Source organism: Amphiura filiformis, chromosome 8 (genome assembly GCF_039555335.1).
Source record: "Amphiura filiformis chromosome 8, Afil_fr2py, whole genome shotgun sequence".
NCBI lineage: Eukaryota > Metazoa > Echinodermata > Ophiuroidea > Amphilepidida > Amphiuridae > Amphiura > Amphiura filiformis.
The window spans coordinates 49,229,294-49,255,141 of NC_092635.1; the positions used below are offsets into that span (position 1 = coordinate 49,229,294).

Consider the following 25,848-nt stretch of genomic DNA (forward strand, 5'->3'; position numbering starts at 1 on the left):
TGTTTGCACTCAGTGAACCACCTAGTATGAATTCCTCTAGTGACTCACAAGATACTGATATCCTATCATCAACCTCACCTGCGATATCAACTTCAAGCGTCACTGATGTAACTGAAGACATGCAACCAAGCAATCTCATCATTGTGTTTGCACTCAATGAACCACTCATTTTCACTATTTTAAGTGACCCACATAATACTGATATGCTTTCATCTATCTCTCCAGTAATCTGAACCTCAAGTGTCACTGATGTAACTGATGGCATGCAACCAAGCAATCGTATCATTGTGTTTGCGCTCAATGAACCACTCAGTATGAATTTCTTGAGTGACTCACATGATACCGTTATCCTATTGTCAGCCTCTCCTGTGATATCAACCTCATTGAGTGTCACTGATGTAACTGATGGCATGCAGCCAAGTAATCTTATCATTGTGTTTGCACTCAGTGAACCAGTCCATATTTTGAAGCTATTGAGCACTCCACATGATACCAATGTCAATTCATCGACTTCACCCACGATATTAACCTTACTGAGTGTCATTGATGTAACTGATGGTACATAACTAAGCAATCTCAGCATCTCGTTTGCACTCAGCGAACTACGGGTTATGTTGAGGTTATTGAGGTTATATGATACCAATATGCTTTCATTAACCTCACCTGTACTCTGAACCTTAAGTATCAATGATGTAACTGATGGCATGCAACCAAGTAATCTCATCATTGTACTTGCACTCATTGAGCCACCCAGTATAAATGCCTTGAGTGACTCGCATGATACCGTTATCCTGTTGTCAACCTCTCCTGTGATATCAACCTCTTCTAGTGTCACTGATGCAACTGATGGCATACAGCCAAGTAATCTCATCACTGTGTTTGCACTCATTGAGCCACCCAGTATGAATTCCTTGAGTGACTCGCATGATACCGTTATCCTATTGTCAGCCTCTCCTGTGATATCAACCTCATCGAGTGTCACTGATGTAACTGATGGCATGCAGCCAAGTAATCTCATCATTGTGTTTGCACTCAGTGAACCAAGCCATATTTTGAAGTTTATGAGTGACCCACATGATACCGATATACTTCTTTCAGTCTCTCTTGACATATCAACATCTTGGAGTGATCTTAACATCATGTTTGCACTCACTGAACTACCCGGTATTTTGAGATTTTCTAAAGTTCCATGATCTACTGATGTTCTGTCGTCAACTTCACCTGCGATTTCTACCTCATTAAATGTCACTGATGCAACTGCTGGCATACAACCAAGAAATCTCATCATTGTGTTTGCACTCAGTGAACCTCCTAGTATGAATTTCTTGAGTGACTCACATGTTGTTTGCCTATCATCAACTTCACCTGCGATGTTAACCTCATCGAGTGTAACTGATGTAACCGATGGCATGCAACCAAGTAAACTCATCATTGTGCTTGTAATCAGTGTGCCAGTGCATATTTTGAATTTTTTGAGTGACCCACATGATACCGATATACTTCCATCAGCCTCTCCTGTGATATCAACATCTTGGAGTGTCACTGATGTAACTGATGGCATACAACCCAGTAATCTTAACATCGTGTTTGCACTCAGTGAACTACACCGTATGTTGAGGTTAGCGAGAAATCCACACAATACCGATGTTCTGCCATCAAAATCACCTGCGATAGTAGCCTCTTTTAGTGTCACTGATGTAACTGATGGCATACAACCAAGAAGCCTCATCATTGTGTGTACACTCAGTGACCCACCCATTAGGAATTCCTTGAGTGACTCACACGATACCGATATCCTTTCATTGACTTCACCTGCGATATCAACCTTAATGAGTGTCAATGATGCAACTGATGGCATACAGCCAAGTATTCTCATCACTGTGTTTGCACTCATTGAGCCACCCAGTATGAATTCCTTGAGTGACTCGCATGATACCGTTATCCTATTGTCAGCCTCTCCTGTGATATCAACCTCTTTGAGTGTCACTGATGTAACTGATGGCATGCAGCCAAGTAATCTCATCATTGTGTTTGCACTCAGTGAACCAGGCCATATTCTGAAGTTGATTAGTGACCCACATGATACCGATGTACTTCCGTCAGCTTCTCCTGACATGTCAACATCTTGGAGTGTCACTGATGTAACTGATGTCATACAACCAAGTAATCTTAACATCGTGTTTGCATTCATTGAACTACGCCATATATTGAGGTTATCGACAGATCCACATAATGTCGATGTAATTTCGTCAGCCTCTCCTGTGATATCAGCCTCATTGAGTGTCACTGATGTAACTAATGGCATACACCCAAGTAATCTCATCATTGTGTTTGCACTCAGTGAACCAGGCCATATTTCGAAGTTAGTGAGTGACCCACATGATACCAATATACTTCTGTCAGCTTCTCCTTTGATATCAACATCTTGGAGTGTCACTGCTACTACTGATGGCATACAGCCAAGTAATCTCATCATTGTGTTTGCACTCAGTGAACCAAGCCATATTTCGAAGTTAGTGAGTGACCCACATGATACCGATATACTTCTATCAGCCTCTCCTGCGATATTAACATCTTGTAGTGTTACTAATACAACTAATGGCATACATTCAAGTAATCTTAGCAGCATGTTTGCACTCAGTGAACTACGCCATATATTGAGGTTATTGAGAGATACGCACAATACCGATGTTCTTTCATTAACCTCACCACCGATATCGACCTCATTGAGTGTCACTGATGTAACTGATGGCATACAACCAAGTAACCTCATCATTGTGTTTGCACTCAATGAGGCACCTAGTATGAATTCTTTGAGTGACTCGCATGATATTGATGTCATTTCATTGACTCTACCTGCGATCTCAACTTGATTGAGTGTTACTGATGTAACTGATGGCATACAACCAAGCAATCTCACCATTGTGTTTGCATTCAGCATACTACGGGTTATAATGAGGTTATTGAGTGACCGACACGATACTGATATGCTTTCATCAACCTCATCTGTACACTGAATCTCAAGTACCACAGATGTAATTGACGGCACACAACCCAGTAATCTCATCATTGTGCTTGCACTCAGTGACCCGATCATTTTGAGTTCTTGGAGTGACCTAAATGATACCGATATGTGTTTATCAGCCTCGCCTGTAATTAAAACCGCAAGTACCACTGATGTAACTGATCAACTGTAACTGTCAATGTGTTTGCACTCACTGAACCAACGACTTTGAATTGTTTGAGTGAGCCACATGATACCGATGTCATTTCAATGACTTCACCTACGATATTAACCTCATCCAGTGTCACTGATGTAACTGATGGCATACAACCAAGTAATCTCATCACTGTGTTTCCACTCAGTAAACCTGGCCATATTTTGAAGTTTATGAGTGACATACATGATACCGATATCATTTCATTGACCTCACCAGCGATATCGACTTCGTTCAGTGTTACTGATGTAACTGCTGGCATACAACCAAGCAATCTCATCATTGTGTTTGCACTAAGTGAACCACCTAGTATGAATTCCTTGAGTGACTCACATGATACTGATATTCTATCAACCTCGCCTGCAATATCAACCGTATTGAGTGTCACTGATGTTACTGTTGGCATACAGCCAAGTAATCTTATCAATGTATTTGCACTCAGTGAGCCATCCATTTTGAGTGCTTTGAGTAGCCCACATGATGCCGATGACAATTCATTGACTTCGCCTGCAATACGAACCTTACTGAATACCACTGCTGTAACTGCTGGCATACAACCAAGCAATCTCATCATTGTGTTAGCACTCAGTGAACCACCAAGTTTTAATATCTTGAGTGATTCATATGATACTGTTATCCTATTTTTAGCCTCATATGCGGTAACATTGAGTGTCATTGATGTAACAGCTGGCATACAGCTAAGTAATCTCAACATTGTGTTTGTACTCAGTGAACCAATCAGTATGAATTCCCTCAGTAACTCACATGATACTGTTATCATATTATCAGCCTCTCCTGCAATACGAACTCCATAGAGTGTCATAGATGTAACTGATGGCATACAGCCAAGTAATCTCATCATTGTATTTGCACTCAGTGAACCACATAATATGAATTTCTTGAGTGACTCACATGATACAGATATACTATTATCAACATCACCTGCGATATCAACCTCATCGAGTGTCACTGATATAACTGATGGCATGCAACCAAGCAATCTTAAAATTGTGTTAGCACTCAGTGAAGCACCCATCATAAATACCTTCACTGACTCACATGCTACTCTCATACTATTATCAACCTCACCTGCGATATGGACCTCATTGAGTGTCACTGATATAACTGATGGCATGCAGCCAAGTAACCTCATCATTGTGTTTGCACTCATAGAACCAGGCCATATTTCGAAATTTGTGGGCAACCTACACGATAACGGCTTCATTTCATTGACCTCGCCTGCGATATCAACCTCATTGAGTGTCACTGATGTAACTGATGGCATACAACCGAGCAATCGCACCATTGCGTTTGCACTCAGGGAACTACGGCGTATTTTGAGGTTATTCAGTGACCCACATAATACTGATATGCTTTCATCAACCTCACCTGCACTCTGAACCTGAAGTATCAGTGATGCAACTGGTGGCATGCAACCAAGTAATCTCATCATTGTGTTTGCACTCAGTGAACCATCCATTTTGAGTTCTTTCAGTGACCCGCATGTTACCAATATGCTTTCATCAACCTCGCCTGTAATCTGAACCTTAAGTACCACTGATGTAACTGACGGCATACAACAAAGCATTCTTACCATTGTGTTTGCACTCATAGATCCAGGCCATATTACGATATTTTGGAGTGACCCACATGATACCGATTTCTTTTTGTTGACCTCACCTTCGACATCAACCTCATGGAGTGTCACTGATGTAACTGATGGCATGCAACCAAGCAATACCTCCATTGTGTTTGCACTCAGCGAACTACGGCGTATTTTGAGGTCATTGAGTGACAGACACGATACTGATATGCTTTCATCAACCTCACCTGTACTCTGAACCTCAAGTGTCACTGATGTAATCCATGGCATACAACCAAGCAATCTCATCATTGTGTTTGTACTCAGTGAACCATTCAATGCGAGTTCTTTTAGTGGCTCACGTGATACCAATGTCATCTCATTGACTATACCTTCACCAGCGATATCAACCTTATTGAGTGTCACTGATGTAACTGATGGCATACAACCAAGCAATCTCACCATTGCATTTGCACTCAATGAACTACGGCGTATTTTGAGGTTCTTGAGTGACCCACATGATACTGATATGCTTTCATCAACCTCCCCTACACTCTGAACCTCAAGTACCACTGATGTAACTGCTGGCATACACCCAAGTAATCTCATCATTGTGCTTACACTCAGTGAGCCAGGCCATATTTCGAAGTTTTTGAGTGACTCACATGATACTGATGTCATTTCATTGATCTCACCTGCGATATCAACCTCATTGAGTATCACTAATGCAACTGATGGCATACAACTAAGTAATCTCACCATTGTGTTTGCACTCAGTGAACCACCAAGTATGAATATTTTGAGTGAGTCACACGACACTGTTATCCTTTTGTCAGCCTCACCTGCAATATCAACCTCATTGAGTGTCAGTGATGTAACAGCTGGCATACAGCTAAGTAATCTCAGCATTGCATTTGCACTCAGTGAACCACCCAATATGAATTCCTTGAGTGACTCGCATGATACCGTTATCCTATCATCAACATCACCTGCAATATCAACCTCATTGAGTGTCACAGATGTAACTGCTGGCATACAGCCAAGTAATTTCATCATTGTGTTTGCACTTACTGAACCAGGCCATATTTCAAAGTTTAGGAGTGACCCGCATAGTACCAATGTCAATCCTTCAGCCTCCCCTACGATATTAACATCTTTGAGTGTCACCGAAGTAACTGATGTCATACAACGAAGTAACCTCATTATGGTGTTAGCACTCACTGAACCAGTCAATATGAATGTTTTGAGTGAAACACACGATACTGGTAATCTTTCCCCAACTTCGCCTGCTAGTGTTGTCACGGCTATTGTCAATTCAGTAACCGATGTCAAACATCCAAGCAGCCGTATTAAAGTAGTTGCGTCGATTTTAAAATGTAATATGTGAACAGATATCACATTTTGTATCCACTGATAACTATAATTTTGTTTGCAAAGAGCCAAGTAAGAAAACGCTGGGAAAGCATGAAATTTGTCGTTCCCAAGTTCTACTGGGATGTTTTGCAATGGCTGTAACTCAGCATGTAGGTCAGCAGTGTCAGCAGATGGGTTGCATACTTCATGTTCATACAAAAACAAAAGTGGCAACGACCATGCTTCCCATCTACGAACATTGTCTGTAACCATCATAACTGCATGTCGAAGAATGTGCGCGGTAGCACTCGGACATAAACCACAACAGAACTGCAGAACGTATTCCATATCATATAAATTGTCCGTGGTTATCAAATCAAGCTGCGATCTAAACATCACAACATTAGAATGATATAAATGAGCTAAATATTTTGCCGCGCAGAATTCTTGGAACGTTTTGTGAATGAACGTAGCACATGTTTCACCCACAAGGGCACCTTCTTCTTCATTTGTAAGCCCGATGTCTAAAGACTGGTTTAAGATATCTTGGTCAAATTCATCACTTCTGATTTGTAGATTATTCGCAAACAATGCATCAAGTGCAGGCTTACCCAGGTTGGTGAGAACATTCTCAATGTTACTTGGAGACATGTGTTGTTTCTTTTGGAATGGCTTATTGAGATAAATGACAGCTTTCTCATACAAACCAGTTGTGCTTTGGAATGGCACAATTGAGTCTCTGGAACTTGAGTCTTCCCAAAGGAGGCAAAGCATAACAAGGATTATAGGAAAAGCTGATAAGGTCTGCAATATAGGAGTTTCTTCTATTCTTTCAATCAAGTTCCTCCCGATTTCTATCTGACCAGTCCTATCAAAGAACTTTCTTATATACATTTGACAATTATCAGGAGAAAATCCTGATATTCGTACATGAGCATATGCTGACTTGTCTGGACTTTGACAGAATTCATCTACCATATGTGGCCTTGACGTCGCAATGACAAAACAGCCAGAGAGCAGTGGGCTTTCTAGGGCATGATCATACAAGTCCTTTTGCATCTCATCAAACCCATCAAGTATTACAAGACACTGTTTACCTAACTTATCGATTGCTTTTGCGATACTTTCAACCGAAGTGCCCGGTAATAACTGTTTTTGTATCACCTGCTCGAGACTTTCGTTTGAATTTAGTTTTCTAAGCTCTATGAAAAATGTGAGATTGAATTTCTCATACATTGCTTCTGAAAATGACATTTGCTCACTTTCACCATCAGGACTAGAACCATCTTTGCCTTGAGCCCAAATATATGCAATCCTAGATACTAAGGTAGTTTTACCACTACCAGCGGGACCCTGCAACAGTATGTGATGCACAACCTTTTCCTGCTTTTCAATATTTTCCTGCCCGTTTACTGTTTTACACTTTTTCAAAGACTTAATTGTAAACAAGTCTTCATATGATTCTAGTTTCCTACTGTTGCTACCTTGTTTGTCATATCCTTGCTTTGAATTGCCTAAGTATGGCTGACTTTCACTGGTACTAGCCATACTACATGTACCTTGTTCTTCGTCCTTTTCTTCAATGAGAGTTAAATCAACAAAAATATCATCTGTATCGGCTATCGCTCGTCTGCCCCTACCAAACCTGATTTTGCTTCTGTCTAGCTGGTACTTCTTCTCAAGTCGCTGTCTCCAGCTCGATATCTCGGAAAGAAAATCTACAAAGCAAAGGTAAAAATATGAGTATGGAATTCCTGAGAGGCACCAGAGAGGTACCTATTGACCCTTTCCCTACTTCCCATCATGCACTATCCCAGGGAAAATTACACAGATGCTCTACTTCGCTCTATAATTGCATCACGCGTGTTTTTAATAATTACATAATTAATAACATCATGGCCTTATAGCGATAATCCACATATAGGGAATCAGTATGCCCATATGAAGAAAAAATTATTGCAAAGACCATCGGATGCACACGATCTATGAGGTTGATAGACTACGTCATACCCTCTGGAATAGCGCATGATGGGAAGAAGGGAAAAAGGTCTATATTCAAAAAGTGGGTAATTGTGAATCCAACGTACGAGGACACAAAACACATCAAGGATCAATAAATGATACAAGAGGATATCTTGAATATGAACAACAGGAAAGAAAAAGAGCAAGGTACACCAACTTGATGTGGGGAAACAAGTAAAATACAGACTAGACAGTATGCAGGAGGGACAAAAACAGCAAATGTATAAGGCATTAGATGTAGTCAAAGTTCGATAGTCAAAAATTACCAGTTCCAAAGCCCACAGAAGTACTAAACCTGCAAAAACAATAATGATCAATGGGAATACAAAAGTGCACTAGACAAAAGTACACTGGAAGTGATGAAAATTACTGTGCACATACATGACATAGCAGACAAACAGAACCAAACAGGTAATTGGTTTGTTCCCCCCTGCATACTGTCAAGTCTGTAATTTACTTGTTTCCCCACATCAAGTTGGTGAACCTTGCTCTTTACACAGCCGTGACGTTAGTCACGGCTGTGTCTTTTTTCTTACAGGTTCTTACCTAGCCGGGACACCGGCTAGGTCTTGTGATGCTATCGGATCTTTCTTACCTAGCCGGGACACCGGCTAGGTCTTGTGATGCTATCGGATCTTTCTTCTTTCTGGCAACAAATTTCAAAATGCTTCTTCTCCTACATGTTACATCCTACAATGACGTCACTTGCACATATGCATCGGCTATATCCAGTGTCTATAGGATATTCACAAATTTGGGGTCAAAGGTCATTAAGGGTCATTTCCGGTATAAAACCAAATATCTTCAAAATGCTTCTTCTGCCACAAATTACATAGTACGATGATGTCACTTACACATATGCATCGGCTATTACAGGTACACAAAAGTTATTCTCCGATTTTGGGTCAAAGGTCATTAAGGGGTCATTTCCGGTCTGAAAGCTAAAAATATTCAAAAATCACTGTTTTTACAAATTACATAGCAGAGTGTTGTCATTAGCACACATGCATTGCTATCAACCAGGGTCTTTGGGGTGTCTACAGTTTTGGGGTCAAAGGTCATTAAGGGGTCGCTTCCGGTCAAAAAACCAAAAATCATCAAATATGTTCATTTTTTTAAATCTCAAAACGTAACCAGACCAGAGTGACATAAACTTCATATATGCATTAGTGTTACCCGATGTATGCACGGTATTTTTAGTTTTTGGTCAAAGGTCATTTAGACGTCATTTCCGGTTTTAAGCTAAATAATTTCAAGAATTTTTATCTCCATAACTAAGCATAGTAGATTTTTTAAATTTAAACTGTAACAATGCATTTTCGCGGTGTGTATGAGGTTTTTTTATATTGGGGTCAAAGGTCATTAAGGAGGTCAAAATGTCAAATAAGAAAAAAAATGTTTAAAATTGCTGAAAAGTGGCTGTATCTTAGCCTATGGAAGACGGATAAAGCCCCTACATGCTACAGTGATGCACCTTTAATGGTGTGAGATGTCCATAATAACCGGTCAAAGGTCAAACTTTAAGTTAGACTGGCATTTCCGGCCCCGGCTAGGTCCAGATCTGTAACCAGATCTAGTTCTTCTTTCTTCTTCTGGCAACAAATTTCAAAATGCTTCTTCTCGTACATGTTACATCCTACAATGACGTCACTTGCACATATGCATCGGCTATATCCAGTGTCTATAAGATGTTCACAAATTTAGGGTCAAAGGTCATTAAGGGGTCATTTCCGGTATAAAACCAAATATCTTCAAAATGCTTCTTCTGCCACAAATTACATAGTACGATGATGTCACTTACACATATGCATCAGCTATTACAGGTACACAAAAGTTATTCTCCGATTTTGGGTCAAAGGTCATTAAGGGGTCATTTCCGGTCTGAAAGCTAAAAATATTCAAAAATCACTGTTTTTACAAATTACATAGCAGAGTGTTGTCATTAGAACACATGCATTGCTACCAACCAGGGTCTTTGGGGTGTCTACAGTTTTGGGGTCAAAGGTCATTAAGGGGTCGCTTCCGGTCAAAAACCAAAAATCATCAAATATGTTCATTTTTTTTATATCTCAAAATGTAACCAGACCAGAGTGACATAAACTTCATATATGGATTAGTGTTACCCGATGTATGCACGGTATTTTTATTTTTTGGTCAAAGGTCATTTATACGTCATTTCCGGTTTTAAGCTAAATAACTTCAAGAATTTTTATCTCCATAACTAAGCATAGTAGATTTTTTTTGTTTCAACTGTAACAATGCATTTTCGCGGTGTGTATAAGGTTTATTTTATATTGGGGTCAAATGTCATTAAGGAGGTCAAAACGTCAAATTTGCAAAAAATGTTTAAAATTACGGAAAAGTAGCTGTATCTCAGCCTATGGAAGACGGATGTTAAAAATATTTATGACCCAAAGGTCAAGGTTAAGGGTCAACGGTTAAATTTTAAAATTGGTCCAAGGAATGATTCTTACGACATTCTTAACATGTTGAAAATATTTATGACCCCAAAGGTCTTTCTTCTGGGGACAAATTTCAAAATGTTTCTTCTCTTACATGTTACATCCTACAATGACGTCACTTGCACATTTGCATCGTCTGTATACAGTGTCTATAGGATATTCGCAGATTTGGGGTCAAGGGGTCATTTCTGGTATAAAACCAAATATCTTCAAAATGCCTCTTCTGCCACAAATTACATAGTACGGTGATATGCATCTGCTATATCCAGTGTCTATAGGGTGTTCACAGTTTTGGGGTTTAACATGTTTAAGGGGTCATTTCCGGTTAAAATCTAAAAATCTTCAAAAATTCATATCTGCTACATGTAACATACGGTAGTACGCTGATGCCACTTGCACAGAAATGATCCTTTTGATATCCTAAATATATTAAAAATATTTGTGACCGCAAAGGTCAAAGTTTAGGGGTCAAAGATCAAATTTTAATTCAAATTTCACCGTATTTTTGCGAAACGAATTAATCTGCAAGAATTTTTTGTACATAAACATGTGGATTCAAAATAACTTTGGAATAAGTTTTGTACCAAATGCCACCTTAATCTTTCCTCTCTCTCTTTCTTAAATTCCAAATAATTGCTTTTATTGTATTAGGTAGTTTTATCGGACACCAGTAAATTATGGCCCTATTGCCATTTGACTCCAAATCTGCGGCAAACTTAAAGAGAGAGAGTTATGTACAAGATTCACAGTGTCAAGACATGAGTAATCAAACCCACACGCAATCGCGTTACCCGTCTGGGGTAAACCGTGCACTGAGTATGATCGGAGAGGGAGCAAAACGTTTGCAGCGTCATATAGGCCCAGACTTTGATTTTTAAATCAAATTTAAAAATTTGATGCAATAATTAAAAACAGGATGACAAGACGCAATTTCTTTAAAAAAATAAATATAAAGTGTTCGCTCATAGATTTAAGGATTTATGGTTCACCCAAGCCAGTGTGTATCGGCGGGTGGGTGGGGGTGTGTGTGACGTGGAGGGGGGGAGAAAAACTGAGAAAAGTGTCTAATTATTGTATGTCTGGGTTCTGGTTTATGTCGTAATGCTAACATTTTTGTTTATACTTCTACAGCACATGTATCATGATGATGATGATGATGATGATGATGATGACGATGACGATGACGATGATGATGATGATGATGATGATGTTGATGATTATGATGATTATGATGATATCATCATCATCATCATTCCCCTCCCCTCTCGTAACCATATAGGCTGGGCTAAATAAAAATCTCAAAACAAGCGGAAGAACTAATATTTGTATCAGGAAAGTCAAATTATTACAGAAAACATGCAATCTCTTCAGTGGTGTAGCCATTATTTTTTTTTTTTTTTTTTATGAGTTTGAAAAAGTGAAATTTTTGGCTTTCTTGACCAGGAAAGTATAAACAGGGATATTAAGAACCTCATTTTTTTGTTATGAACTCCCGTCGTTAAAAAGCCTACTATCACACAATTCAGTTTTATTTTCCTGACCTTTTTATATTCATTTAATTATTTCTTTGTTTAGTTATCATTTACTTATTTACGTCTATTATTTACTTCATCATTTTTCTAGCAGTAGCGGCTATGATTCTCAGTTTTTTCTTTTGCTCAATTAGATAAATCTTTTACCAATTTCACGACATCGGATGTGTGCGGCAATGGGAGGTATTTATGTGTGTGTCGGGTGTGTGTGTGTGTAGTGGACAATGCAGTGTTTAGTGTTATTCTACAGCCGACATCACTCATAGTACATTCGGCGAAACACAAAGGGGTTGTGTGCGTGCATAGGTGCGTGGTACACAATACAATGTCTATGTGGGTACAGTGATGTGGGCGTGGTTTGGGTGAGTGAAAACAGGTTGGTGCACGCACTTGCTTTGATAGCCATGGGAAAATTATTTTCCCAGTGTGTCTCTGTGGCGTTGCTCTGAACAAGACACGTTTGTGATTGCTCGTATAAAAACCTCGTATATGTGAACGTGAAATAAGAAAATTACTTGCTTGTTTTCTTATTTCTTACTTTCTTGCTTGTTTCCTTCCGTCATTCATTCAATCATTCATTTACTCATCTCATTCATTCTTTTATTCTTCTCATCTCTTTTCTCTGCCTTCTTTCTTTCCGTTTGAGACCTAGAAGTTGCCTAGCTTCGGGTGCCTACCCCAGGCTGTGGGGCCACATAAACGTAGCCAGGACGATAACCAACTTGAGTGCAATAACTTGATATATACTTATACTTTATACATACAGTGTACTTACATACTTTTATATATTATAAGAACTGATATACATTTGATTAAAAGAAAACTGCAGTAAGTTATACAGTAAACTTTGTTATTATTCATATTGTGAAAATTCCTCGTCCATAAAAAGGGCACGAACGAACATATGAACTTGAATAAAGAACACTATACTCAATATCATCATAACTTATAATCAGTGCTTGATATTATATTCACCCTACTGCCTGGTAGGCCTAGGCCTACTATATATGAATTTTGGTTACCTGGAAAATACCATTAAATATCTAATAACGCTGTATACTATATCACAGCTTATTTCACTGCGAGAAATTCATTTGTATAGCGATTACAATTATACTGTGGGACAAAACGATTGTATTTGAATAAATTTAATAGGCTAAACTAACAAATATGCCACGCAAATCGAGAAGGTCCCGTGCGATGTCGGAACAGCAGGCAAAGAAAAAACTTGGTACAAGTTTAGACAGGCATGAAGCAGGGTTAACAAATAAGGTCTTTGGAAACTTCCATCAAGGTGATGAGCGTTTTTCCCCACTATCAAGAGCAAAACAGTGCCCGTGTAACAGTTTAGCGATGCTCTGTAATATCGAGCATGTTGAGAGCATATTGAATTCATCTCATATAGACGAAATGTTGATACATGGAGATGCCTTATATAAGACTACCGCTACCAAACTAGAAGCATGTTTTGAGCTTGCTAATGACGGAATTTTGACGAATGATCAATTGCCAACTAATTTTGCTCTTGGTAATAGAACTTACACAGTTCGGTACGAAACTATAAGGTACGGGAGGCTTGATGACAACATTGAACGCGACCCGCTTACTATTGAATTGGAAACATCATTTAATATTACAAATAAGGTAATTTTCAATGTTGATTGTTACATGATGGCCATTTACAAGAATTCAGAGACTGGTGGTTTCATATTTTTTGATTCTCATTCACGAGATCAGTCTGGTTTCCCTATTGCAGACGGCACTGCCATTGCATTGTTTTTTAAAGACCTTCAACATTTGCATACATACTTGAGTTGTTTGGCTAACAAATTGCACTTGTCTGAAAGAATGTTTTACATTATACCCATTGCTACTAATGAAGATACACATACAGAAAGTGACCCAGGGTGTTCCTTCTTTCCAACACGGACAAATGACTCATCAGATCAAAAGGACACGGAAAACACAAGCTCTCTAAATGAAATAAGTGAGCCAAGTCCCAGACTCTCGAGATGGCAAACTTGGTACCAAGGGCTTTCCGAAGAAAAGAAAAGTGACCTTCTTGCCAAAAAGCGAAAACGTGCAAGAGAAGATTATGCGTCGATAGAAAGACTTGAAAGAAAGAAACAACAATCATGTGAAGCATATCAGAATCCAGATATAGCTGAAAGAAAGAAACAACAAGCGCGTGAAGCATATCAGAATCCAGATATAGCTGAAAGAAAGAAACAACAAGCACGTGTACATTCACATGAAGCATATCAGAATCCAGATATAGCTGAAAAAAAGAAACAACAAGCGCGTGAAGCATATCAGAATCCAGAAATTGCTGAAAGAAAGAAACAAGAAGCACATGAAGCATACCAAAATCCAGAGAAAGGACGACGTAAACGTACTCAAGCCCGCGAAAGATCTAAAGATGCTTATAGCGACCCGCAAAAGAAGGTATCCAAAATCCAGGAAAACCAATTACGTAGATCAAGAAAGCCTTCTGATATTGACACGGTCGTTTCACGATTCAAATCATTTTGCAAAGAAGGTATGCAGTTGATATTTGTATGTCAAATATGTCAAAGAATCAACTTCAGACACCAGGTTAAAAAACTCAAAAAAGAAAACTACAATCAACGGATTCTACTCAAAAGTCTGCCTCCTGACATGTCCATTGAAGATTTAAATGTAGTGGAAGATAGGGATGACAGCAAAACATGGGTATGTAATACCTGTCATGCAAGTATGAAAGCTAAACGTATGCCAACAATAGCAACAGTTAACGGGTTGAACCTACAAGAACAGCCTCCCGAACTTTCGCATTTGAATATGCTAGAAAGGCACCTAATAGCTCCAGCAATACCATTCATGAAGATGATATCTCTAATTAAGGGTGCTCAAAAAGGAGTTCATGGCCAGATAGTGTGTGTAAAAGCTGATGTTAACTCAGTTGCCCAAAGTTTACCAAGACTGCCAACGGACCATAGTCTGATCAGAGTAAAACTGAAAAGAAAACTGGAATATAAAGGACACCACATGTGCCAAGATGTCAATCCAAGTAAAATAAGATCAGCACTTGTTTGGTTGAAAGAAAACAACCCTGAATACGAAGATATTGACATTAACTTTGAAGCTTTTGACAACATGTTAGATGACCAGTTAATTCACAATGACCACTCCGATGATAACGAAGATGACATACCAGATTCAGGAGATAAATGTACACAAGGTGACAGTGATACCTCCCCCAATGTGAATCATATCCAAGATAATGATGATGTTTCTTATGTTCATGACTTTGACAACGATCTCAATGATGAATCGGTCAATCATGCTGATGACAATAGTATGAATGTAGATAATGTCACTGATGAGTGTGGAGATGATATAAGTTTGCGACACTCCCATGATAGCAATGAAGACGATCATTCTGATAATGAAGATCAGACCAGAGATGACAATGTTGTTGATCGAGATAACATTCCAAGTATTGAAGTCAATGAAATTGAACATGATGTTACAAACACGTCAGCACCGCTGTATTCATTCTTACATGCTGTAGATTTTGCACAGTACGCAGCAGACAAGAGTGATAGCACTATTTTGTCAGTGGCTCCAGGACAAGGCAATAAGCCAGAACACGTTTTAGAAATGGAACCGAAGTGCTTCCCAGTAGAATTTCCAGATGGTTCTAATACGTATAACGAGAGTCGAGAACAAAAGCTGTCGCCTTCTAGATATTTCAATGCCAGGCTCTTTTCAGCTGATAATAGATTTGCCAGGAACCCGGAATATATATTTTTTGCTCTCTACTGCACAGAAGTACATCAAATTCATTCAAATGTATCTATTGCTACAAGAATAGGTTGCACAAAAACTTCAGATGGAAAAAAAATCACAGCATCTATGTTACGAGACCACGAACAGGTGAAGCAACTTATTAAAAGAGACGAAGGTTACCGATTCCTGGCTCAACTTAGAGGAACCCCTGCATACTGGGAAAAATCGAAGAAAGATATCTTTGCAATGATTCGTCAACTAGGAATACCTACTTTCTTTGTGACATTTAGTGCTGCTGATAGACGATGGATCGAAATACATAATTCTATCCTTAAGATGTTAGGAAAACCACCAATGACACCAGAGGAACATAAGAATATGTCATGGGATGAACATTGCGATATCATCATGTCCAATCCAGTTGCAGCTGCCAAACTGTTTCAGGAAAGACTACACACATTTATCAATGACGTGATTATGTCACCAGCTAATCCTATTGGCAAAGTCAAAGACTACTTCTACAGGACAGAATTCCAGCAACGTGGCTGGCCGCATATTCACATGGTTGCGTGGGTTGAAAATGCCCCCCAAATGGGTGAAGATCCAGATAATGAGGTCCTAGAATTCGTTGATAGATACATATCATGCGAAGTTCCTCCAGAAACTGATCCTGAATTACATGAAATTGTTACGAGTGTGCAAGTTCACAGTAAAACTCACACAAGATCGTGCAGAAAAACCGGGAAAACATGCCGGTTTAATTTTCCAAAACCGCCATCAGACAGAACATTCATTTGTACCCCAACAGCAGAAAGAGATGAAAATGATGAAGAACATCAGAAAACCCTAGATCGTGAAACAAAAGCAAAACATATGCTGAACAACATTTGGGAACTTTTGCAGAATCCTGATCATGACTTTGCAGATTTTTATGACGTTCTTTGTTTAGCTGGAATTGGACAAGACGAATTTGAACAGGCACTAGAGACGCTTTCAAAGCGGCAAACCATGTACCTAAAAAGGCGTCTTGAAGACCAATGGATCAACAATTACAATCCAGACCTGATTCGCTGCTGGAATGGCAACATGGATATTCAATATGTACTCGATCCATATGCATGCGTTATGTATATTGTTTCCTACATTACTAAATCAGAAAGAGAAATGGGTGACTTGCTCAGAAATGCCCAGAAAGAAGCAGCACAAGGAAACAATGATGCCATACAGCAATTACGAAAGCTTGGAAGTATCTACCTCCAAAACAGAGAAGTTAGTGTCATGGGAGCAGTCTACCTTATCTGTAGTATGCCTTTGCGAAATAGCACACGAAAAGTAATGTTTCTGCAAACTGCGTTAGACGGACAACGGATATCTCTACCTCTGACACAACTACAAGCAAATGCAGGTAATTCTGAGCAAGTATGGCAGACTACTCAAATTGAAAAATATCTTGATAGACCAAGTACGTCAAAGTACAACAACATGTGCATGGCCACGTTTTACTCAACTCACTATCAAGTGTCGGCCAAATCGGACAATATCAATAGAGACCCAGATGATAACGTAGATGATGAAACCGATGATGACGAAGCGTCTGATCGTCGTGATAAACTAATACAGTTGAACACCCATGGCATCAAGATGAAAGAACGTAAAGGAAAGCCAGCTGTCATTCGTTACCCAAGGGTATCAAAAAGAAAGACAGTGAGAGGTATCATATGAATATGCTACGCTTGTACCTTCCTCATAGGAGTCCAAATATCAAGCCAGATAGTTTTCCCACCTACGAAAGTTATCATATGACTGGATACACAACTATCAACAATGACAGACTACGAGTTAAAGACGTGGTTGAACAAAACATGTCAGAATTCGAACCGAAAACAGATGAACTAGATGACGCGTGGGAAGTACTTCAAGAAGTAGAAAATATGGAAGATGCTTGGGCAGGAATTGCTCCACAATCTGAGCAGCAACGTATTGATGATAGATTAAAAGATGTCAGAATCGAAGACTCAGATGATGACTTAGCTGAAATTGAAGTTCCTGAACTTCAACCAGGAAATAGACCTGGCCAACGTGATGCAGGTTTACCAAGGTGTGCTATTGAAACCCGTAATCCAGATATAACTGAAGAACAGGCAGAGACTATGATGCGTCAGCTTAATGATAAACAACGACAGTTATTTAATCATGTTGCTAAATGGTGCGATGAAAAAGCCAGAAATCACAGAATAGACCCATTTCATATCTTCCTCACTGGAGGTGCAGGAACTGGAAAATCGCATGTGATCAGATGCATCAGTTACTATGCTCAAAAGAAATTTGCAACAATGACCGAGTCCGCTGATGATGTAACTGTGCTATTAATGTCACATCTTGGAACAGCTGCATATAACATTTCTGGTCAAACCATCTGTACAGCCTTAAAAACAGGTATTAGAATGGCCAAAGATTACAAACCTCTTGGAGAACAAAGTCTCAGCACGCTCCGCACAAAGTATCAACACGTACAGCTTGTAATTATAGATGAAATATCTATGGTTAGTGCTACACAGCTATCCTACATTCACGGACGATTACAACAAATCAAAGGAACATCATACACTTCCTACTTTGGCAATGTCTCTATCCTGGCAGTAGGAGATTTCTTTCAATTACCACCGATAAGTCCACCAACACCTTTGTGTTTCCCACACGAAGAACCCTTGAAAGACTTGTGGAATTCACTGTTTGAGAAAGTTGAACTAACTGAAATAATGCGACAGCGGGATGATGCAATATTTGCCCAAATGTTGAACCGACTTCGCGTGCGGAAAAAAAACGAACCACTAGAAGAAGCAGACAAGGAACTCTTACGTTCCCGCATAGTTCATGAGCACATTCGTCAAGCACCTTCTGACGCGTTACACTTGTTTTACCTCAACGTGGATGTTGACAGTCACAATGAAACAAAGTTAGCTTCACTAAACACGGAAACATTTACTATCAAAGCAGAAGACGTTGACCAAAAGGGTGGCAGAGTGATCAAAGTCCACGAAACACCACATGACACATCACGTCGAAAAGACGACACATCACTTGTACCTTATCTGAAGTTAGCAGTAGGTGCTAGAACTATGCTAATAGCTAACATTGATGTTCCCGATGGTCTTTGTAATGGAGTATCTGGTACCATTAAAGGAATTGAATTCGGTAACTCCAAGAACATGCCACAGGCTGTCTATGTCAGGTTTGACAGTGACAAAATTGGAAGGAAGGCTCGATCATCACAAGTTATACCACCTGAGTACGTATCGTGTATCGCTATAATGCCACGCAAGGAAACATTTCAATTGAAAGGAAGAAACTTCACTACCACAAGAGAACAGATTCCATTGAAACTTGCTTGGGCTGTTACTGTTCACAAAGTCCAAGGACTGACAACTGAACAAGCTGTGATTTCTATGAAATGTTTCAAAGAATCAATGGCATACGTTGCACTTAGTCGAGTGACAACTTTAGAGGGAATGCATTTAACCAACTGTGATTTTTCCGGATCTATTGCAATCCAGATGTAGCACGATATGTTGCAGAGATGCCTACTTGTGATCTATCCAATGCCAATCCTATGCTACCCATCGATCAGAATAAGTATTTCATAATTGCTCATCATAATATACAGAGCTTACGTCGACACATCGAAGACATGAAGAGCAATACAGAAATTAGGAAAGCACATGTTATTTGTTTATCAGAAACATGGTTGACAGACATTAGTAGCCTAGACTCTCTTGTAATAGAAGGCTACTCTTTAGAAGCAATACGTTCTACTCGAGGCAGAGGTGTGGCAATTTACATTCAAAATGGTGTCAACTACACAGTAGTGCCCATTCCAAGCGATGTATGTGATGCACTTGCAATTAGGACACATGGAAACACAAACATGCTAATTACCGTAATATACAAACCCGTTGGAACTAGTACGGGCACATTTTGTACAGAAATGAATAACATCACTGCACAAACTGATTTACTGGATACAGATTATACAGTATTTGTTGGCGACTTCAATCACAATTTAATGGGAGGTAGAGCAAATGATTTCCAGTCCTTAAGCCAATACCATCAAGTTATCACAGATCCTACCACTGCTGGTGGCACCCTTCTTGATCATATCTACATAAAACCATGTCCCGCATTATATTATGCATCTGTACTTAATACATATTATTCATACCACAATCCAACATTCATCGCGATTAGGTATTAGCAATCTGGTAATCAGGAACCTGAAGCACAGACACTTCATGGATGAAATGTCAGGAACAGGATAGTGGAAATTAAGGACATAGAAATAGGAACATAATTTTTAAAAGAATTTTGAATAATGAACAATCGATATGGTATGGAAGAGTTAGAAAACTGAGTTTGAATAACTAACATTGATATTATTACTGTAGTAGAAATTAAATTAGGGACAGTAGAAGAGTTATAAGATTGAGTTTGAATAACAAACATTGATATTATTACAGTAAAGATACTTGAAGAACAGAAGCTTTACCATCAAGAACAGGAACAAGTACAAGGTAGTGGAAATTAAATTAGGAACATAGAAATAGGAACATGACACCTGAAGGAATTTTTGAATAATATATGAATTAAATTAGAAACATAGAAATAGGAGCATGATATTTAAAGGAATTTTTAATAATTTATATGAATTAAATTTTGATCAATGAACAAACCAAATAGTGTAGAAGAGTTATAAGACTGTGATTGAATAACGAACATTGATATTGTTACTGTATAAAGAAATTTGAAGAACAAAAACTTTACCAATGAAATGTCAAGAACAGGAACAGGGTAGTGGAAATTACTCCACTACCCCCCACAACCCCCCACCCCTCCCTTCCATTCACCACCGCCGCGCCGCAACGAGACCCCATCACCTGGCAAGATTTTCACCCTTGAAAATGCAGAAGGAGTATAGGCCACATCTCACGTAAATAACAACCACAGACATATCGGCTCAGCTCCCAGGGGACATGGCACAGTCGACAGCTTTGGTATCGCACGATGCTATATACGATCTTCTACCTCATCGGACAGAAGAAGGCCACACCAAGACTACGGAATATTACAACAGGGCAGGTCATCGACCAAACATGCTTAATATTGACAATAACATACTATAGAATGAGATTTGAGGATGAAATTCTGTTTCGACGCATGCAGTACCAAGAAAACAATGGCCAATTTACATGTATGTTGTAAGTACATTTTGATTATGTTGACTTATATGACTTTATAACCCATTTAATACCAAGACCAATTCCGGGAGTTAAAACTTACAAAATACTCTTTCTTTAATATTCAATGAATAGTCCAACTGCAGCCCTGATCAAAACCTTAAACAGTATAGAGGCTGCAATGACCATTATACGGTACTTCGTTGTTTTGATTAATAAAAATCATAGATACAATTACATTGTCCATTTCCAAAACTAAAATGAATCTGTTCATAAAATAACCTGTGTCTTCAGAGATACTACTGTAATCTTAGATTTGTTCTGATATCAAATTATATGTGTCCAAATCCCTGATATTGGTTAAAATTTTATATTACATTTACCTTTTTTCAGGTTTCCTTAAAGGTTTTCCAGACCAACACACGTCCATGGGACCAGGGCTAAGCCTATAGAACTTCATATGAACCAGACCAAGGCCTTATCATGAATATAGGTCCTATAATTTATAGGCCTACTAGGCGACAAACTTGATGAGAATTCGGTCAATATAGGTCCCTATGTTTATAGCCTTTCCACGTTTACGGAATATGCTCTGCAACTAAGTAAGTCTTCAAATTGGGATTTCAAGATCATTCAAGAAAATCTGTCACAAAAGATTAACCAAAGATTCGAGGAATGTTTTACAAATCAGACTCTCGAGGACCAAATTCTAATAGCACATCAGTACCAAGACATAAAACCCAGCATCATCTGCAAAAAATATTTTGTAAGTATACTTTTTCATTTGATTAATTACAGTTATAATTGATTGATATGATTAATTCCTCAGTGAAACCTGATAGACATCCAGATTCTTTCCAAGGTCAATAAAAAATTTTGACCAAATTTTCACCAAAAGTCATCAAGAAATGCTAAATTTTGCTCAAAAATCATAAAAAAACCTTGTTTTCGCCCAAATATTTTTTGTGAAGTTGATCCTAGATACTTCTAGTTTTTGATACATTTTTTAGGATTTTCTCAAGAAATTAGCATTTTTACCAAAATTTGACCTCCCAGATGGATTCATCAAATCTTTTCTATTGAAATATGTATATCTTTTATATACTGTCGATCAACAATTTAGCAGTTATGAGGCACAACATTTTCCATAATTCCAGTGGATGACCATTGATTTTCATTCATTCATTGGAAATGTTTATTGTCATAAAAAATTATTTCTATTTTTGTTTTTCTATGATTTTTTTGCAGCATCTTTCGCAAACACCGCCGGAGGAATCCGCCTGAATCCACCAAGGGTCATGTATGCACTAAAGTTGGTTATCAAAATAGCTTTAAATAGCAACAATGAACGTGGCAAGGAAAAAATATGAATTTAAAAGATTTTTACCATTGGAATTTATAAACTTTTAAATAGTATAAATGTGCCGTGACCCGTCCACCATTAAGTTAGGCAACAGGTTACGCCGACCAAGAGCCAGGACTTGCCGCTGAAAGCGCCCGTCAAACTCGGATAATAACCCAAGCATATCCTGACCAAAATCAAGAAGACGGAACTGCGTCTGATGGAGTGCGAGCGCAATTATGGATGGATCTATCCTGGAAAGTAGACTTTCTAACCTGGAATTACTTTTGTGCTTCAATTTGCTGAATGGATTTCCTGTGCTTTTGAGCGTAAATATGTCGGACAGAGCCTGAGACTAGAACAAAGCAGTGTATGGACTTTTGCAGTAATTTTGTTTCGTAAAAAGTTTTACTGCATCCATGGGAATGATTTCCTATGCTGGAATATATTTCGTGTTTGGTTCCTGAATTAGACTCATGGAAGCTAAACGGTGAGCTTGTATTGTTACTTCATAAACTTTCGCACTTCTTTTTACCTGAGTGCTATTTGCCTATTTCTCCTTTGAAATAATTATAAACTATGGTGAATGACATTTGCACTGGGGACGAAAAGTATCTATTCTGGCCGCAGCCGAGTGTCTGTAGCCCACGTCCAGCGTCTGTTGTTATTTTGTTTTAAATGTAAAACAAATATATCTTTTTGCCAACTCTGTACTTGTGTGCCATATTGTTACTAATCTTTTAAGATACAGCTGTATATTTCATGTGATCCTATTGAATGTAATAATTACATTGAATGACTTGTTGGTTGATATTAAAGACCCATTCAGTGATTTGCTCATTCAGAAGATTATTATCAAAATTCAGTTATTTACACCATTGTTAGTAGCATACATGTGCTAACATAGACTGCAAGTGGTTGAGTCAAAAGCTGTGTATTCAAGACAAAATATGACATTTTACATGAAAATGTAATTTCTCTATAGCTCCATTTCGCTCGGATCACTGCATGGGACTTTTTAATGTCATTAAACTGAATAAGGTTTGTGAATTGTGCTAAATTGTTTATTATTTTTGTTTATCAAACGAAAGAAAATCCCATCTATCATTTAGTGAAACCGCAATTTTTTCTAAAGCCATTTATGACACTTTGATAAGGTTGTAAAAAAACTGTACATCTTGATATGACTGGGAAAACAAACAAATTTGTTTTGCACATGTCTTGTAAATATTTTGCGATACATTTTGTCATAAAACAAGCAAAATAATTATGTAAAATCAGCTGTTTTGATTTTGTTATATTTTTCGATGACTATGTTCATGTTCACAGACCATCTGCGAGGGTTAATTTTTTAGAGCATTGCTATGTGCGCGGTACGTTTGTGCATATAGGGTCTAGTAACCTCACTAACCTGGGGAAATGATGTACACCTGTGTTTTTGGTATACCACTCCCGTAGTTATGAGCTGTTATGGGCGCACCATTTGATACTCAGGAGGGGACGTGGAAGTTTTTAACAAATAAAAAACTCCCCACTAGTGAGTGAATGAAATATAAAATTCTATTTAGCTGTGTATCAAATGCTGCGCTCCTTTTTTGCTATTTATGTCACAAACAAGGGTGTTTTTGAAATTAGCAGGTGCACTTCTCAGAAATGGGTTTGCTGTATGTGTATAATGTACAAATTGCTATCAATCGGTCTTCTTATTCTCTTTGTTTTTTGCTCCTGATTGTAAACAATTAGTGCTTGAACCTTATCCTGTATAATATATATACAATAGTCTTGACAAATTACAGATTCCCAACAAACATAAAACTAAAACCTTTATAATCCAAAACAATTCTATAACGTGTTGATAACTATAATTATGTAATTGTGATAAAAGATTAAGAAAACGTGTGCTAAATTGCTTGCACCAGAAAATGTTAGTTTTAAATATGTAATTTTCTGTTTGTTTTGAAAATGTTATGCATTATTATTAAATTCACATGTAGAACGTTGCATTTCACTCAGTTTTCTACGCGCACGGCATGCATGTCCAGACGGGCCTGATACCCCGCCTGATACCCTCCTTTCATCTTTTCGCTTCCGACTGTCATGCGATATGCGTAGTTTTTGTCCTGGATTGTATTCACCATTTTGCTCTGATCTTTGCCGCGATACGTACCGATGTATGCGCCGCATTTCCGTACATGTATAATGTACGTACATACTGAACTTGTTTACAGTCATCAGCGAAACTTAAAGTTATGGGCGGGGCTAAAACATTGCCGCTGCAATAACAACAAACAAACAAGTTCGTAGCCGACGGGTTCCTGTAGCGTGTACCATGTGTAGGAGTTGTAAATCGGCCCCAATGCGGATTTTTATTTTCAAAATTTTGGGAAATAAGTGTAATTTTACTTTTAATTTATAACTTGTCAACACTCACCAAAATTTTCATCTGATTTTGGCCAAATTTAAAGCAAATTCCCATTTTTAACTGTGATGTACCCCTACATGGTTACTGAGAAATGTATATTATTATTATTATTATTATTATTATTATTATTATTATTATTATTATTATTATTATTATTATTATTATTGTTATTATTATTATTATTATTTTATTATTATCAAATAGTATTATTATTATTGTTACATTTCGATTCCGTACAAATGACTGATTAAATGTACCAAAGACATCACAGAAAATCATACTCCTGTATTCTTTGTATTCTGTTTGTTGTATTTTTTATGTAGACCTATCGCAATATCTGGTATATTTTACCTCATCATTATTTACCATGATATTTTACTTTACAAAATACATTATCAGTCAGTTATAATTTGAATCTTCTCTATTCTTGAGATCATGTCATGTGAGGGGTGACTTCCGGTCAAAAACCAAAAATGAATTTTGTTCATTTCGAAAAGTAAACAACAAATTGACTTTGCTTTCACATATATATACATTGCTACTATCCAGTAGATTTTTAGATTCGGGATCAAAGGTCATTAAGGGGTAACATGTTGAAAATATTTATGACCCCAAAGGTCAAGGTTAAGCGGTCAAAGGTCAAACTTTAAGACTGGCATTTCCGGCCCCGGTTAGGTCCAGATCTGTAGCCAGATCTAGTTACCTAGCCGGGACACCGGCTAGGTCTTGTGATGCTATCGGATCTTTCTTCTTTCTTCTTCTGCTTCTTTCTTCTGGCAACAAATTTCAAAATGCTTCTTCTCTTACATGTTACATCCTACAATGACGTCACTTGCACATATGCATCGGCTATATCCAGTGTCTATAGGATATTCACAAATTTGGGGTCAAAAGGTCATTAAGGGGTCATTTC

The 25,848-nt window shown here is 38.2% G+C and overlaps 1 protein-coding gene across 1 annotated transcript in view; it reads right to left on the reverse strand.

Moving 5' to 3' along the window:
• Nucleotides 1–3,156: 3,156 nt before the first annotated feature.
• The window catches only part of LOC140158382 (uncharacterized), a 31,044-nt gene continuing 8,352 nt past the window's right edge, over nucleotides 3,157–25,848 (reverse strand). Inside the window, exon 5 of the mRNA XM_072181475.1 lies at nucleotides 3,157–7,871. Coding sequence (XP_072037576.1) covers nucleotides 3,157–7,871 — 4,715 coding nt within the window. The remainder of the gene's footprint in view (nucleotides 7,872–25,848) is intronic.